The 15,272-nt window shown below is 27.8% G+C and overlaps 1 protein-coding gene across 1 annotated transcript in view; it reads right to left on the bottom strand.

The window, feature by feature from the left end:
• Positions 1-12,244, bottom strand: part of LOC100214881 (protocadherin-23) — a 47,553-nt gene extending 35,309 nt beyond the window's left edge. Inside the window, exons 1-5 of the mRNA XM_065801088.1 lie at positions 12,110-12,244; positions 11,367-11,900; positions 5,867-7,973; positions 4,549-5,277; positions 3,370-3,551 (exon numbers count right to left, since the gene is read on the bottom strand). Coding sequence (XP_065657160.1) covers positions 3,370-3,551; positions 4,549-5,277; positions 5,867-7,973; positions 11,367-11,900; positions 12,110-12,176 — 3,619 coding nt within the window. The 5' untranslated portion in view covers positions 12,177-12,244. The remainder of the gene's footprint in view (positions 1-3,369; positions 3,552-4,548; positions 5,278-5,866; positions 7,974-11,366; positions 11,901-12,109) is intronic.
• Positions 12,245-15,272: the final 3,028 nt, after the last annotated feature.

Below are 15,272 nucleotides of genomic sequence, written 5' to 3'. Positions count from 1 at the left end.
GACTAAGCTATATACACTACATATAAACAAAGTGTATTATATAGCTTTTAAGTTATATAATACACATTTTTATATAGCTTATAAGTTTATCAATACTTAATTAACATTTTTTCATAATTAACATTCTGTCTTTCATGCTATTAAAACACTTAAAAATTTACATACACAAATAACAACTTTGACAAAATTTTGGGATGAATCCAAAAAAAAAAACTCATTAACTCTCAACTAAGTGTTAAAAATTCTACAACACCTGTCCATTATTTGAATACTTTACTTTTTAGAAATGGTACAATATGATTAATTGTAAATGAACTTTCAGGGTATCTAAAAAGTATTTCCAAAGGAGTTATTAACATGATAAAGTTGCACAAGATGAACTTTATAGCAGCAGATTCAATATCAACATTTCTTTTTCTTTATAAAAGTAGCTTGCTTTTTTGCTTAAAACTTCCCTAAACTTTCAAATATTGGAAACAAATCAAGTTTTCCTTTATCTTTATAATACAAGCAACAATATTGTTAACATAAATCCAAAGCTATTGCAGCCTCTAAAATATATATAATTTGAGTTTAACTATTATTCAAAACTACAATTTCAATATTAGTTTTTCCAAAAATAGTAACAGATCTAGTTCATGTACTGCAAGTATTGGAATAAAAGTTTCTATAATTGTATTTGGATTTCAAAATATAAAACTCCTGAAATAATTACATTTTTATAATCTATCATCTTTGATTTTGGATTTTAACTTCGGTGTATTTACTATAATGATAATCAATGGAACTAAGTGCTCATTTTTTCCCACTATCCAAATACATCGCATCACAATCAATTATAGTTTATATAGCTATATTTTCCAGCAAAACTTTCTCTAGAATAGCAATAATAAAACAACGTTTAATTGCAGCATCATGAAGGTTGATTAATAGTTTTTTTATGTCGATTAAAAATATTCATAGTGACAAACAAAAAACCATTACCAGAATCTACAATTACTACAATTACCAGAATCTACAATTACTCTTACAATTATAGAAACAGGTCAATATTCTCTTCAACAAATATAGCATAAAAAAGTTCATCAATATCCTTTATATAAACCATGGGTTTATTTACTAAATCACCAGCCTCTAAAAATTCTTCTTCTTTACATGAAAAATATTTTTTCCTTATATAAAACCTCTAAATTTTCAAATATATTTGAAAATTCCTTCGCCGAGGGAGCAACAATGGAGAGGGTGGGGAGGGGGGTACATTAAGGGAAACCATGAACACTTCCATTCACTCGTACTCAAATTTTTCAAATAATGCTCCACCCCATCGTCTATAGATAAATTCGACTCCGCGACCCTTGTTAATACTGCTTTATAACTCAGACTTTTTCCAAAATAGAACACATATTTTTATGGTTTGACACTGGGATATTTCTAAACATTTTATAAACTTCTAAATTTTTACTAAAGGTACTTTTTTTGCTTAAGTCCAGCTCAATCACTTTTTTTAGTGATTGTGCTAATTGCAATACTGAATTCGACTCTCTTAAAAATACTTTTCTATTTTGGTTTTTAAGATACTTGGAGCACACACCCTAATTGGGGAGGGCCAAGCGAGATTAGGGGACCCATTTGCAAATATAAGGAGCTTTAATTTTTTTTCAGTCATACCAAATGGAAAAATTTTTAAGATTTTAGAACCCTAATAAACGGTTGTTTTTTTGGGGAAGGGGGGCGGGCCTCAGACCAAGTAGCAACGGCACTGACTTGGAGCAACACATTCTGCATTTGCTGATCCCTTTTGCATATGCTGTATCAACAAAGTTTTAGAGTTTAAAGATCCTCACATAAGTTAATAATCCCAGACTAAACAAACTTTTCTTTTATTTATGATTTATTAATATTAATATTGTTTAGTATTTCCGAAACATGTAAAGTTCTTCTGATAATTTGATTATCTAAACAAATGAATAATTTTTTAATGTAATTATGACTACTCAAATTCATCATTCTAATTTGATTAAAATTATATAAAGTAGTAATACAAAAAATCATTTAAAATTATAGAGAAATACTAGGTTTATCCTGTGAATGTTTTAATTTAAGCGGAAACATTCCTCTGATAAAAAATCTAGTATTGTGTAGACGTTGAAATTTTGTTTTAATTGAATTTCTCTCTGCTGTAACAGCTTGGAGCTTGCAATGACTTGTGAATTTTGACTATAAAAAAAACTTAGTAAGCTTAAACTGTATGAAATACTGCTGTCATCTTTTTAGCCGGTTCTTCTAAAAATGATCTTTCTCTTCTTAACAATGTCCAAGGAACCATGTTTATAATGTAGTTGAATCTGTACTATCTACCAAGTTTTAGTTATTATTCTATTAGCAAAAATGTACATTTAGCACTCACTCCCATCTTCATGTTTTCCTTACTCATATAATTTACAATTTTTTCTCCAAGTTTGAAAATGTTTTGTGAACCTTTTTCATTATAAAGAACTTTAAATTTGCCTTCAAAATGAATTGTAAATGTAAATAGGTTAAAAGATGAAGAACTGACATTTAGCTTTACGTATATTGACTCAGAAACATACACAAATTATTATAACTTACACTCATGTATGCTATTAAACTCACACTTATATTATGTCATCGTTACGTCATTCTATTATTTCATAGTCTCAAAAGTAATATTTCTCGCCATTTTAATGACAAGAAATGTAAGCTTTATGAAATATTTTGTATTAAATTTTTCTGATTGATATATACAAGTTGAAAGTTAACAGCTGTGGTTTTTGAAAAAAAAAAAAAAAAAAGGTAGCGCTTTTTCACTAAAAAAAATTTCAATTAAAAGTAACGGGTCGGAAAGCTGCGATGAAGCGACAGGTGGGTCTAAACAAAAAATATTTATAATTAAATATTTACAATTACATTTATAAAGATTTGTGAAAGTATGATATAAACTTTTTATATCATCATTTCACAAATCTAAAATTAACGTCATCTTCTTATTATTTCCTATCACTGCTTTTTAGGAAATATTAGAAAGAGGTTTTTCCTTCCTCTCCAACATTTTTGTCGTTTATTCTTTATTTTATGAAGTAAAGTATAAATATTTGCATTCTTCATTGTGGATGAATTTGATATTGTTCATCAAACTTATTTTTTAATTTCAAGGCATCTTAACTTTCAAGCTTCTATTTTAGCCGGATGTTTTTGGCATATTTTTAACGACAAGCAGAGAATCTTTCTTAGAAAAATCTGATTGAATTTTCAATAGGTTGAACTTTTTAATACACTATAACCTAATGATATAAAATGTATAATCGAAACAATTTAAATTTAAATAATTTTTGAAAAATAATTACTCACCATGCAATATCAATGAAAAGCTAGAAAGTTTCTTTATCGTAACTATTTCTATTGCACTGCACTTCAATATTAATTGAATGGTCATCCCTACTTCAAGCCATAACATATTTGTGTAACTTATTGATTGCTGATCTCCAATCAAAAAGTATATACTCTCGTCCAACATCACATATACTTCGCATCTGTAATGTAAAACTTTTCTAACAATACTTTAAACATATATATATATATATATATATATATATATATATATATATATATATATATATATATATATATATATATAATTACAACGTAAATATATGCTTACATCGATTTCTAAGAAAACTCCGTTGCGGATACTAATATAATCATATGGTGTGTTATACCAAATTTTAAAATCTTTTTATATTTTCCGAAAAAAATATTTGTGATTTAAACAACCCATTTTAAACTTTAGAATTTGTAAATTTTACAAGGTCATCGCTTTAAAACAACAAGAAACTGATAGAACTCAAGAGAAGTTGAAAAGTCTTGAAAAGTTTTTTTTAAACTACAGGGTTAGGGGCAGGCAAATATTTTGAGATATTTTAGTACCTAACTTTTAATTACTGTGAATATTTTTTGAAACATCTTTAGTTGACATTTGGAAAGTTTGACATGCTGCAAACTTCAGTTTGCTTGGAAATTATCTTCAACACAAAATAAGAACAGGGATACAATTTAATTTGACATTTAATACACTCAAATAATTTTCCCAAAATTTGCTTTAAACATAAACCGTAACCCTGCGTTTATACACTGTTGTTACAAACATATTCCTACGGACTGTTGTTTCAAACATATACTTACAGATTATGGTTAGAAATTTATAAACAGCTATAAACTTTGCTTTTTGCAAATTGCAAAAAACTGGTTTTATTTTTTTACATGCTGCATTTTTATCTAAAAATCCTAAACTTACCACACAATATGCATAGCAGCATAATAAAAATATGCTTTTTAACATCCAGGCCGGCAAATGGTCCAACAAACCTCTTTTCAACTTTTTTTGAACGTTCTGAACGTTTTTTAAAAGTAGAAAAAACGGGTCTTACAGACCAAAAGCCGACTAGGGCATTGTATCTAATACATTGTTTTTTGTTTTTGTTTTTTTGAAATTGTAACTTGATTTGTAACATTTTTACTTTTTATACTAACCTGGTTATGAAATCAATTTCTATGTTGATAGAAATTAAAAAGTATCCGTTTTCTTGCACATAAAACACATCGCTGTTATTTTTAAAGCCTAAACTATAGTCAAAAAACGGAAGGGAGGTTATAACCCATGGGCCAATTGTAACTTCTTTATTATAAACTTCGATGGTTTTGTCATTTAAAAATAAGGCTGAAAATCCATCTGTTTGCGATTGCTGCTTAAGTGGCATTAAAACAAGGTGAACAGTTTGTTTTCCTACGTTAGGTCGAGCTTTGTTTTCGTGAGTTATTTTACGAATTTGTATTGAATCTTTATACATGTGGCCATAAATAAAAGTTTTTTTTCCAGTAATATAACCTTCAAAAAGCTTTAAATTTTCGCCATTTTCTTTTATTAAAGTTATTTCTATGAGATCAATAACGTTTCTTTTTGGCTCAATTATCAACAGCGATATAATTGGTTCATTTAATAACGACCATAATGTGTTTCTTTCATTAGAAGCTTTTGTATAAATATGTTGAAAAGGGTTTAACACCAAGTCATCAAGAGTTTCAGAACATCTAAATACCAAACTAAGTTTATCTCTTATCTGATAAAAACTTGTTAGTTCACTATTTAGATCAGAATCTTTAACATCAGAATTTTTATCATGAAACTGCACGACGTCAAAATTATGACTTTTATCGTCTTCATTGAATTTTAAGTAGTCTCCAAGAATATTCAATGTGGAACTAAAAATGTAAAAAAATTTAAATTAATCAAAGGTAGGAAAAAAAGATAAAGAAAAAACTAACAATTATAAACAATTTAAAACCGAACAAAGAAAATTAATAATTAATAACAATTTAAAACAGAACAAGGAGAAAAAAATTAAAAGCAGTAATAAAAATATTTATTGTATGAACCCAAAAAATACGAATTTTAATTCGGTATGGAAGAGTGCGTACCACCTACTAAACTATTAAAAATATTTATATTTTTAGAAATTTTTAAACGCTACTATGACAATAAATTTAGTTTATTGTGTTGTTATTTGTGTATTGTTGCTATAACAGCAATACTAATAATATCAATAATAGTAATAATAACAACAATAATAATAATAATAACTATAATAATAATTTAAAAAAATTCAAAATAGATTTAAAAAATTCAAAAAAAAACCATTAAGACTGGAAACAAATACAAAGAGAATGTCATCAACAAAAATTATAATAACGACAACAGTAACAAGTTGTAGTAATATTTGAAATGGTACCTTATATGAATCAAATAGTAACTAAAAAAAAAGGTTAAGAAAAATTAATAAAGTATATATACTTCTTTAATGTGCTAACAAATGATTGTTGTGGAATCGGGGGGAGAATTTCAACCATAGACCATACCACTCTTGTACATAATATCATTTTATCTTGTTTCTCGCCATAGACTATTAGTTGGACGGTTTCTCCAATTGTTAAATCTATAACACCGTGAGCCTCAAGTATAATTGACTTTTTTATATAACTAACTATTTTTTTAGATATAAAAACTAAATTTGTTCTTGGTCTTATGCGAAAGCAAAGCGCAAATTCACCAATGACATTTTTCAATTGAACACTAACGTCGTACATCATATACATTGACCTTTCCACTACCATATACGGTCCTAAAAATGACGCTGAATCTGATTTAAAACCACCTCTCTCTTCTGTAAATTGTAGATTTTCTATTGGCTCAATATTTTTAACAAAAGTAAAAACTTTTTCATTTTGTTCTATTGTCTTAAATCTTACGCTAGTTCTATGGATCTCAGAAAATAAAATTGCGGAGAATTGATAGTCACTAAACTCTTTAATGTACTTATAATAAAATGAGGGGGTAAAAACAACTTCGATGTATAAAATATCGCTTTGTGAAAGCTCCATAAAACCACATACATTCACCGTTTCAAATCCATCTTCGTTGTGATTATTTTTGTTCAATGTTAACACTGTGTATAATCCGTATTTCAGATTTTCATAGTTGTTTTTGTAAACGTACGTTTCCAAAATTACATGTTCCGCATCAATAGCCTTGTGCACCAAAAGAAAACTAAGAGAAACATAGTACACTCCAGAAGTAAGATCCAGTAAGATACTTTTGGGTAATGACCAATCAGATGATTTTGAATCGGAATAACTACCGGTTGTCGGTTTTTTCATGATGAAGTATTCAGATTTCTCAACATGCATTAAAAAATAAATTTCAAGTTTAACATCGTCAAGAAATTGGACGCCTTCTGTACATTTAGTCATTAGTTCTAATTCATCGCCAGATTTTAGTTGAAATATATTAGATATCCACAGTTCATTAGACTCAGTTGTCAAGGAATTTTGTAAATCCGCTATTGCTACCTTCTCTTCATTAAAACGTTTTAAAAAAATAGCAAGATGTATTTTTCCGTCCCGTGTTCTTGGTGATTTGACTAGCGCATTAATTAATATTAAGTATACTCCGATCGTAGGTACAATAAATTTATTGTGATTTATTGACAAAAAATTGCTCATTGTATTATTATAATGACTATAAATACCGTTTAATGGCATCCACTGATTTTTACAGATAAGCGCATCTTCTTCCGCTTTCTTTACATATCCAAAAAATGCTAAAATCTCATTTTTTATTGGTGTTATTGAAAAATAACTCGTGTTTCTAATTGAAAAAAAATCTTTACACTTTATGGTAATATACAAAGGAGAGTTTTTACGCAACTGTAGAAAACCGTTTAATGTGAACCGGTTATTTTTCACACGCGCAGACTTAAAAGACGCACTTAGTCCGCTTGATAAACTGATTTCAGATTTCTCCGTTTCCATAACAGAATGCAAGATTACATCAATATCACTAACTTCCATAGAAATATCAATTTGTAGTGTTATTAAATATACGCCAAAGTCTTTAACAATTAACCTTGGATTTTTGTTTAGTTGCTCACTCGGATTTTGATTTAGATGACTTAAAAAAGAAGACTGTCCATAAAAATAGGGCATTGTTTGCACGCTGTTTTCTAAATAGTCAAAGTTCAAAAAATGATTTACTAATGAGGTTTCTGCTAAAAATATTTTTTCAGGAATCAGTACTGAAATTCCCTTCGATGCTTCAGCAGCTTCGCTAAGTCTGGTTATGCTATATGATCCACCACTAAGTAATTCAACGTTTATATACTGAAAGGTAATAACGTCATTTTTTTGAAGCAATAAGGTTTTATGAATAAAAATTGTGTCAACTATATCAGATTCAATATATATGCTTTCTAATATTTTGCTATTCAGTTCGAGCCATAAACGACTGTTTCCGTTTCTGTTATTTTTGTTCCTTTCATACTTGTCTGTTTTAGTAATTACGTTTAAAGATAAACTATAAATTCCAGATATAGGTATTTCAACAGTTTTCATACCAGCAAAAGCTAAAAATATATAATAATAATAATAATAAAAACTAAACTTTAACACGGATATCGAAAAAATTTAAAAATTGTTTACAAGTTTCAGTCAAGAAAATTTTTCTATGACTAGCAAAATATAATTTAAAACTTTTTAAATACATGATAGTATATGTAATTTATTTATAGTATGTATAATATAGTTAATAGTATATGTAGTTATTTAATAGTATATGTAGTATTTAATACAATCGAAAATAATACAATCGAAAGAAAAGTAGTAAGTAAATTTATTGGGATAACTATAAGCTAGATTCTTTCATGTAAACTATAAGCTAGATTCTTTCATGTAAACTAACATAATTATTCTAGATTTGGAGACAATATAAGATTTAGATACTCTAAATCTTATACTGTCCCCAAAAAAGCAAAACCCAGTGTGCATGCGTCGTCTGGGGGACGTCCGCCGGACGTCCCCCGTCTTACGGACATCTTACGGATTACCTCCGGACGACGCCTGCGCCCACTGGGAACACTGTAACATTACACTGAAACAGTAGGCTTTAATACACAAAAAAATAATATTCTATATAACAAATTAAAAGCAAATATATTTTTAAAATTGGGTGACTTGGGTTTTATAAAAATAATATTAAAATATATAAAACAGCATCTGTTAACGTTGCATCTCTTTACTTTGCTCGCCATTTTCATACTCCTGATTCCATTCTTTACCTCTATTAATTTCTTATTCACCTATGTATGAATGGCTGCGGTTGTATGAGAGTTGTCTTTCTAATGAAGTCTTTTTTTTTAGACCAAAAACGAAATGCAAATGTTACTCTAGCTGCTAAACTTTAGCTTCTGTCCTGTTCTTGGAAAAATCTTTTTCTCTTTTCTACAAATATTACCATGATTACTGCTCAAGTTATCACTTGCTACATCAAATAAAGTTCAATCTCGCGTGACATTCAGTCATTTAGCTGCATTAATTGTGCAATTATTGCGTGACATTCAGTCATTCAGCTAATCTGCATTAATTTACTTTAACTGTTCTTTCATGCTTAAAAGAATTGTATTAATTTTTTCCTTAAACATCGTTCTTTTGAAATTCTTTCCCCGTTTCATATTTTTCTATCTTATGCTATTTCCAGTTTTTTAAATCTTTTGTCAACCACTTTCTTGTTCTTTGACAAGAACTACTTTGCTTTATGTCAACTCCCAACTTATTTAGCGGTTGCTAGCAACCCTGTTGGGAGTAAAATTAATTAAAAAAAAAAAGATGTTACTTCATATACTATTTGTTTTTTTGTTTGTATAACGTTTAGGCAATTATTGTATCTTTATATCCATTATTATATTTTTTTTAAACAAGTAATATTAGGATTATCTTATACGGTATTCCATTAGATTCTATATCTAACATATAGCATATATAACATATAGCTATATAGATTCTATATATAAAATATAGCATGTACTAAATTCTTTATGTGTACAACTAATACAACAAAAGTTGAGGTCAAAAAGATCTAACTACTTCTAGTTATTATAGATTATTTACTTATAAATGCAAAACATCCATGACGGCGACACATATACAATCGTTCACACAATAGTTACGCTTTGTGTCAATAACTACGTAGTTATCCACAACTAGAAAAACTTCTTAAATGCTTTATGTACATTAACATCATGCACTATTCAATCGTTGTTATCTTAAAATATGTCTACAACATCAATTGCTAAATGTGATGTTTCAGACATATTTAAAGATATATCTTGCCTTATTCCGTTAAGTTGTTACTTAATTAACTTAATACGGCAAGTCTGAACGATGCCTAAGATAACTTTTCATGATACCATTTGTCACAACAAGTCAACAAATGGAATCAATACAGAAAAATAATATGAAAAACCAAAAATTGCTAAATTCAAAAACATGATACGTCGTTTGGCTGTGAAAGACATTCATATATTTCAAATACACTAATTCTCATTTAATTGTCTACTTGTATGAATGCTAGTTCAAAGTTCAAAGGCGTCTTGCCAAGGACATTTATATTCAATCGTACCGTGTTACGTTAAAGTATCTCTAAAAATAATATTAGTGGTTGCCTCTAATTTTGCAAAAATCACAAGGATTGGACTGATAAAAAGTGGCGGCGTTTCATGTTCCAAAAACAGACTGTTTTATAAGTTTGAGTGGCCCATACAAATTCCCTAAACATGTTTTTTACTTTGATTTTTTAATTTCTTTTTATTTTAATGAATTATGTCTTTTGAACTAAAATGTTTTCTAGTAATAATGCAATTGCCATAATATACCGCAAGAAAACAGTTTTTTTTTTGCTATCAACATTGGTTTGTATATATATATATATATATATATATATATATATATATATATATATATATATATATATATATATATATATATATATATATATATATATATAGAGAGAGAGAGAGAGAGAGAGAGAGAGAGAGAGAGGAGAGAGAGAGAGAGAGAGAGAGAGAGAGAGAGAGGGAGAGAGAGAGAGAGAGAGGTAAGGGAAAACGGGACAAGATAGCTTTTCGTATAAAAGCTCAACAAAAAATTTCTAAACGGGTGGAAACAAGTCTGTATTTATATCTTGTATTTAAAACAATAGTTGGTTTTTTTAAATATTGTAAACGTAATTTTTTAAATATCGTAATTTTGTACTATTCTTTTCTGAGTTAAGAAAAAAGTTTTTCTTTTTGATATATTTTTTTTCACTATATTTTTATTTTTTTATAGCAAAGTTTATTTTGTGTTACTCTCGTTAAAATAGTCGGTAGTTTTAAAAATGTTATAAAATCAAAGACAGAAAACGCATTACAAGTCATCTTGCCCCGGTCACGCAACCAGAAGACACATTTACGAACTTTACATTTTAATTTTTATTTCAAACTTTTCTACTTGCAAACTGAAAACTCATTCTGGCAATGAACAATTATGATAAAAAACATGCTAAGTGCTTATTGCTTTATGGCTGACAGCTTTTCAAAAACTTAGATTTTCAAAACGTTCGCCACCTTGCCCCGTCTTCATCAATGTATTTTGAGTCCATTTGATTTTTAAAAAATGTTAAACTCATTTTTATTATTTATTTATTCCAAAACTTATTTTTTACTTTTATATTTATTGTAAACATATGTATTATTTATATTTGTTGTAAACAACGTTACGTTTATCTCAATATGAGTTTTAAACAACTGTAGACAAGCTTGTTTACTTTTTATTGTATATGTTATTTACGTTTCATTTCTATGACAAAGTGATAGAAATGAAACAAAAACAACAATAAAGTTCTGCTCTTAAACTAAATCCTATTCCAATATATAAAAACATGTCTAAATATTTTTAACAAAAATTTTTTTTAAAATTTGTACCTGTTAGAGTGTTGTAAAAGTTAAAATTTGAAAAAACTTCTTTCATTTTAAATTTAGCTTTGGCATCTGTGTTGTTTGGTAAGGGAATTGGTAATGAAAAATAAAGAATATGTCCAATTTCACTGACCATTTGTAATCCAATGGATGAACCACTCATAACATTTAATTCAAACTTATTTACGATTGAGATTGAAATTGTTTCTCCTTTTCGAAGTCGCGCAAAACATCCTAAGCTTAATGTTTGAGTCGTTTTTTGTCTCAACGATTTTATAGACTTGCAAAAATTTAGATATAGTTCATTATGCCATATTGTTTCAAACATATTGCTTTCATCAGTTTTAATGATTATATTTCCTGTTAAAATATAGAGACCGTCTTTCGGTATTTTTATAATTCTATTTGTAAACACATCATTGTTATAAAAAATTTCATTGCTTGCTACCCATTTGTTAATTGGAATCATACGGTGTGTAACAGGTGTTGGTACAAAAATATCCTCTGTTAGCTGACCACTGAATCCAGTTAATTCGTTATCTGTAATTTTAGATAAATAAACATTTATATATATATCTATATAAATATATATATATATATATATATATATATATATATATATATATATATATATATATATATATATATATATATATATATATATATATATATATATATGGAAAAATGCATAAAAATATACATGAATAAACTATGTTGAATGTGTTGTAAAATGATAAGAAAAAACTTACTGATAAAAGTAAAGTACGTTGTAAGCAAGGACAACACGAAAAATGAAGTCACACCATTTGATTTCATTTTCTCAACTTGTTTATATTCAAATTATTTATAATTATTTCTTTCACTTTATCTAAATGCTTAAAAAAAGAAATTATAAAAAGATTACCGAATAAATTATCCAAAAATTTATATGATTTGCAGACTATATATTAACAGGTTCAAATGCCTTATTTTAAATAATGGTACTATGCTTTAACTGCGTATGAGATTTTAAAAATAATATTTAAAACTTGGTATGTATTATTCAAAGGAATCTTTTTTGTGGCATTTGAGAAAATTGAAGCTAGTACAATTAAACGTTTAGGCATTTACACCCATAGATTTTGTCAGGTCGCTAAATTTTTGTTTCTTTATTACTTTTAATACCTCAGCCGTCTGGCAATCGTTTTGCTATTAGGTTTTGGAACTTATACTTACACCAGTTACGTCTTAATCTGTTTTTTTTTTTACCAATTATACCATTTTTATTACCAGTTATGTCTCTGAAGAAGGTAGTTTTCTAAGTTTTATGAACAATAAAATGTTGGTTGCTTATATAGCTCTTTACATTTTTTTCCAGCTATACTAGGCAACCTTCATTTTAAATAACTTAGCTGAACAAGCATTACTTAATCTTAAATTAGATTTTATTAATCTATCTTAGCTTATATTATTGCAATATTGTAGACATATTGGTTATTTTTTAAAGTTAGGGCTTATTATTTTGAAAAAAATTAATGTCACAAAAATTTGAATCCCACGCCTTCCCTTCTTTTTGATCCTCTCACCTCCCCTACTAATTTCAAAAAGCCCTTTCTCCCCCTCCTATACTTACTGTTACTATCTTCAAAATTTATTTGCAACTATTGGATTATAAATAAACATTAAATAATAACTTAATTCTTTTCTGAATCTTTTTAACGTCCAAGTGTAGGTTTATTGTACATTGACTCTAAACTATATTTTTACAGATTGACTAAATTACTTTTTAGCTGATTGACTACAGTTTTCCCACATTGCTCTAAACAACACTTTAGCTGTTTGACTAAATTTTTATCACATTGACTCTAAACTACTTTTTAGCAGATTGACTAAACATTTACCATATTGATTTTTAACTACATTTTAGCAGAATTGGCTTTAAAGTTGTTCCAAAATGTCAATCAAAGTAAACAACAATTTTAAATGCCAGAAATTTCTGTATGAATTTGCAGCAAAGCATATTTTTTTTTACATTGGTCAACTTTTAGCATAAAAAGTTAAACAGAAATTTATGTTTGCCCGTTTGACGTAATTAAACAGACTTATTGAAAACTATTATACAGAGCATCTGTTTGAGTAATTTAAATATTGTCCGAAATGACGTTAATGTTGCCCAAAACGGTTGCAGTACTATCAGAGCTGTGAATAGGCTCCTTCACACACCCTTATTAACGGGGGAGGGGGTCCAGCGAATTTAGGGAGCCATTTTCAAATTTTAGAAGCTTTTTTTTTTTTTTTAGTAGTTTTTAGAGTCTTAATGACAGATTTTTATTTTGGAGGTGGAGGGGGGGGGGGGCTCGGAACCAGCCAAGTTTGAAAACTGGGTTTGGCTACTAGCCACAAAACTGAGTTCAATCTCTCTAATTTAAAATTTTCGGAAATTTATTAAGTTATGTGAAAATTAAAATTTTGAATTAGAGAGATTTTTAAATTATAGAAAGTCGACTTTTTCTCTCAAATTTCTTTATCAAAGTACCAGTTCAGTGCAAAGTAAAGAAGTAAAACAAACAAACAAATAGTGTCTCTTGGGATTAGTTACAATATATGTTGTCCCACTAAACGTTTTTGTAGAGGATTTTTAGGGGACCTATATAGACATTTTGAGCGGTGCATTTGGGTTTTACTCATCGGTTACTACGTGAACCATTAGTGGCATCCGCTACAAGCGGCCAGCCAATAACTTTCCAACATTTCCAATTTTTGCAGCTACCACTAATGTTCCACTAAGTAACCGATGAGCAAAACTACATTGGACCGTCTAAAATATATAGGTCCACTGAAATTCCGTCATAGAATGTTTGCCGGAATGTGTTTAATGTTTTATATTTTGAAAAAATAAATTTAACAATTCAAGATCATATTTAAAGTTTTCTAATAACGAAAAATAAATCCTTCTAAAAATCACAGTTGATGATCACAGAAAGTTTATTTTTATTTTTTTTATTTTTTTAGTACTTATATATTTTTAGTGCTTAAATATTTTTAGTACTTATATATTTTTAGTACTTATATATTTTACAACTACAATATAACAAGTAGTCATTCAAAAATAACAGATTGATGGTATAGATATATAAAAAAATAAATATTGTAAGCATAAAAATCTAAAATATACAAAGTAAGTATACAAGAAACAGTCGAATACAACTTCAATATAAAATGATATAAATATAAGAAAATGCTCCGAAAAGTATATCTCTATATTATTACAAATAAAATATATCTTATATCACTATATCTTGTCACTTTTTGCATTTTATGATTTGCGTTAATTTATGGAACTGTTTCAAATAATCTACTTTTTTAAATAAGTAAAAAAGTTTGATTGAAATTACTTATACGCAGTCATAGGGAGCTCGCATAAGACTGAAAATCAGTTCTGTCATCGAGTATCTTTATACTAGAAGTGTAGTAAACAAGTCATTTTACTTTCTTTATACTAGAAGTGTAGTAAACAAGTTTACTTTGTAAATGAAGTAAATATCACCTAGAAAATTTGTTATTCTTTTTTTTTTCTCATATTAGATTATATTTTGGTTTTGGTTTAGATTTTTGCTTTGAATGAAACTAGTTTGAAAAAACTCCTTATAATTGTTCAATTTAATAATTTGATTTTTTGATATTATTTTCAAAGAGTTATCATTATTCAAGTTTATCAGCGATTCGTTACTAAACAGTATTTTATTGTATAAATGAGGACCTCAATATGAAATCGAGAATCTTGAGAGTTTTTTTGTTTCAAAAAGTAATTTAAATTTTCTTGTATTGTTTTTTTCAAAAAATTTGTCGTTAAATGCTCTGGCGCCAGATCTAGTTTGTATTTAGACATGAACAGTATATTTTGATATATATTTATTTGAAAGATATTTAGTG

Source organism: Hydra vulgaris, chromosome 07, assembly GCF_038396675.1.
Source record: "Hydra vulgaris chromosome 07, alternate assembly HydraT2T_AEP".
NCBI lineage: Eukaryota > Metazoa > Cnidaria > Hydrozoa > Anthoathecata > Hydridae > Hydra > Hydra vulgaris.
Note: the sequence above shows the minus strand (reverse complement) of the source record. Positions and strands in the feature narration are given on the sequence as shown.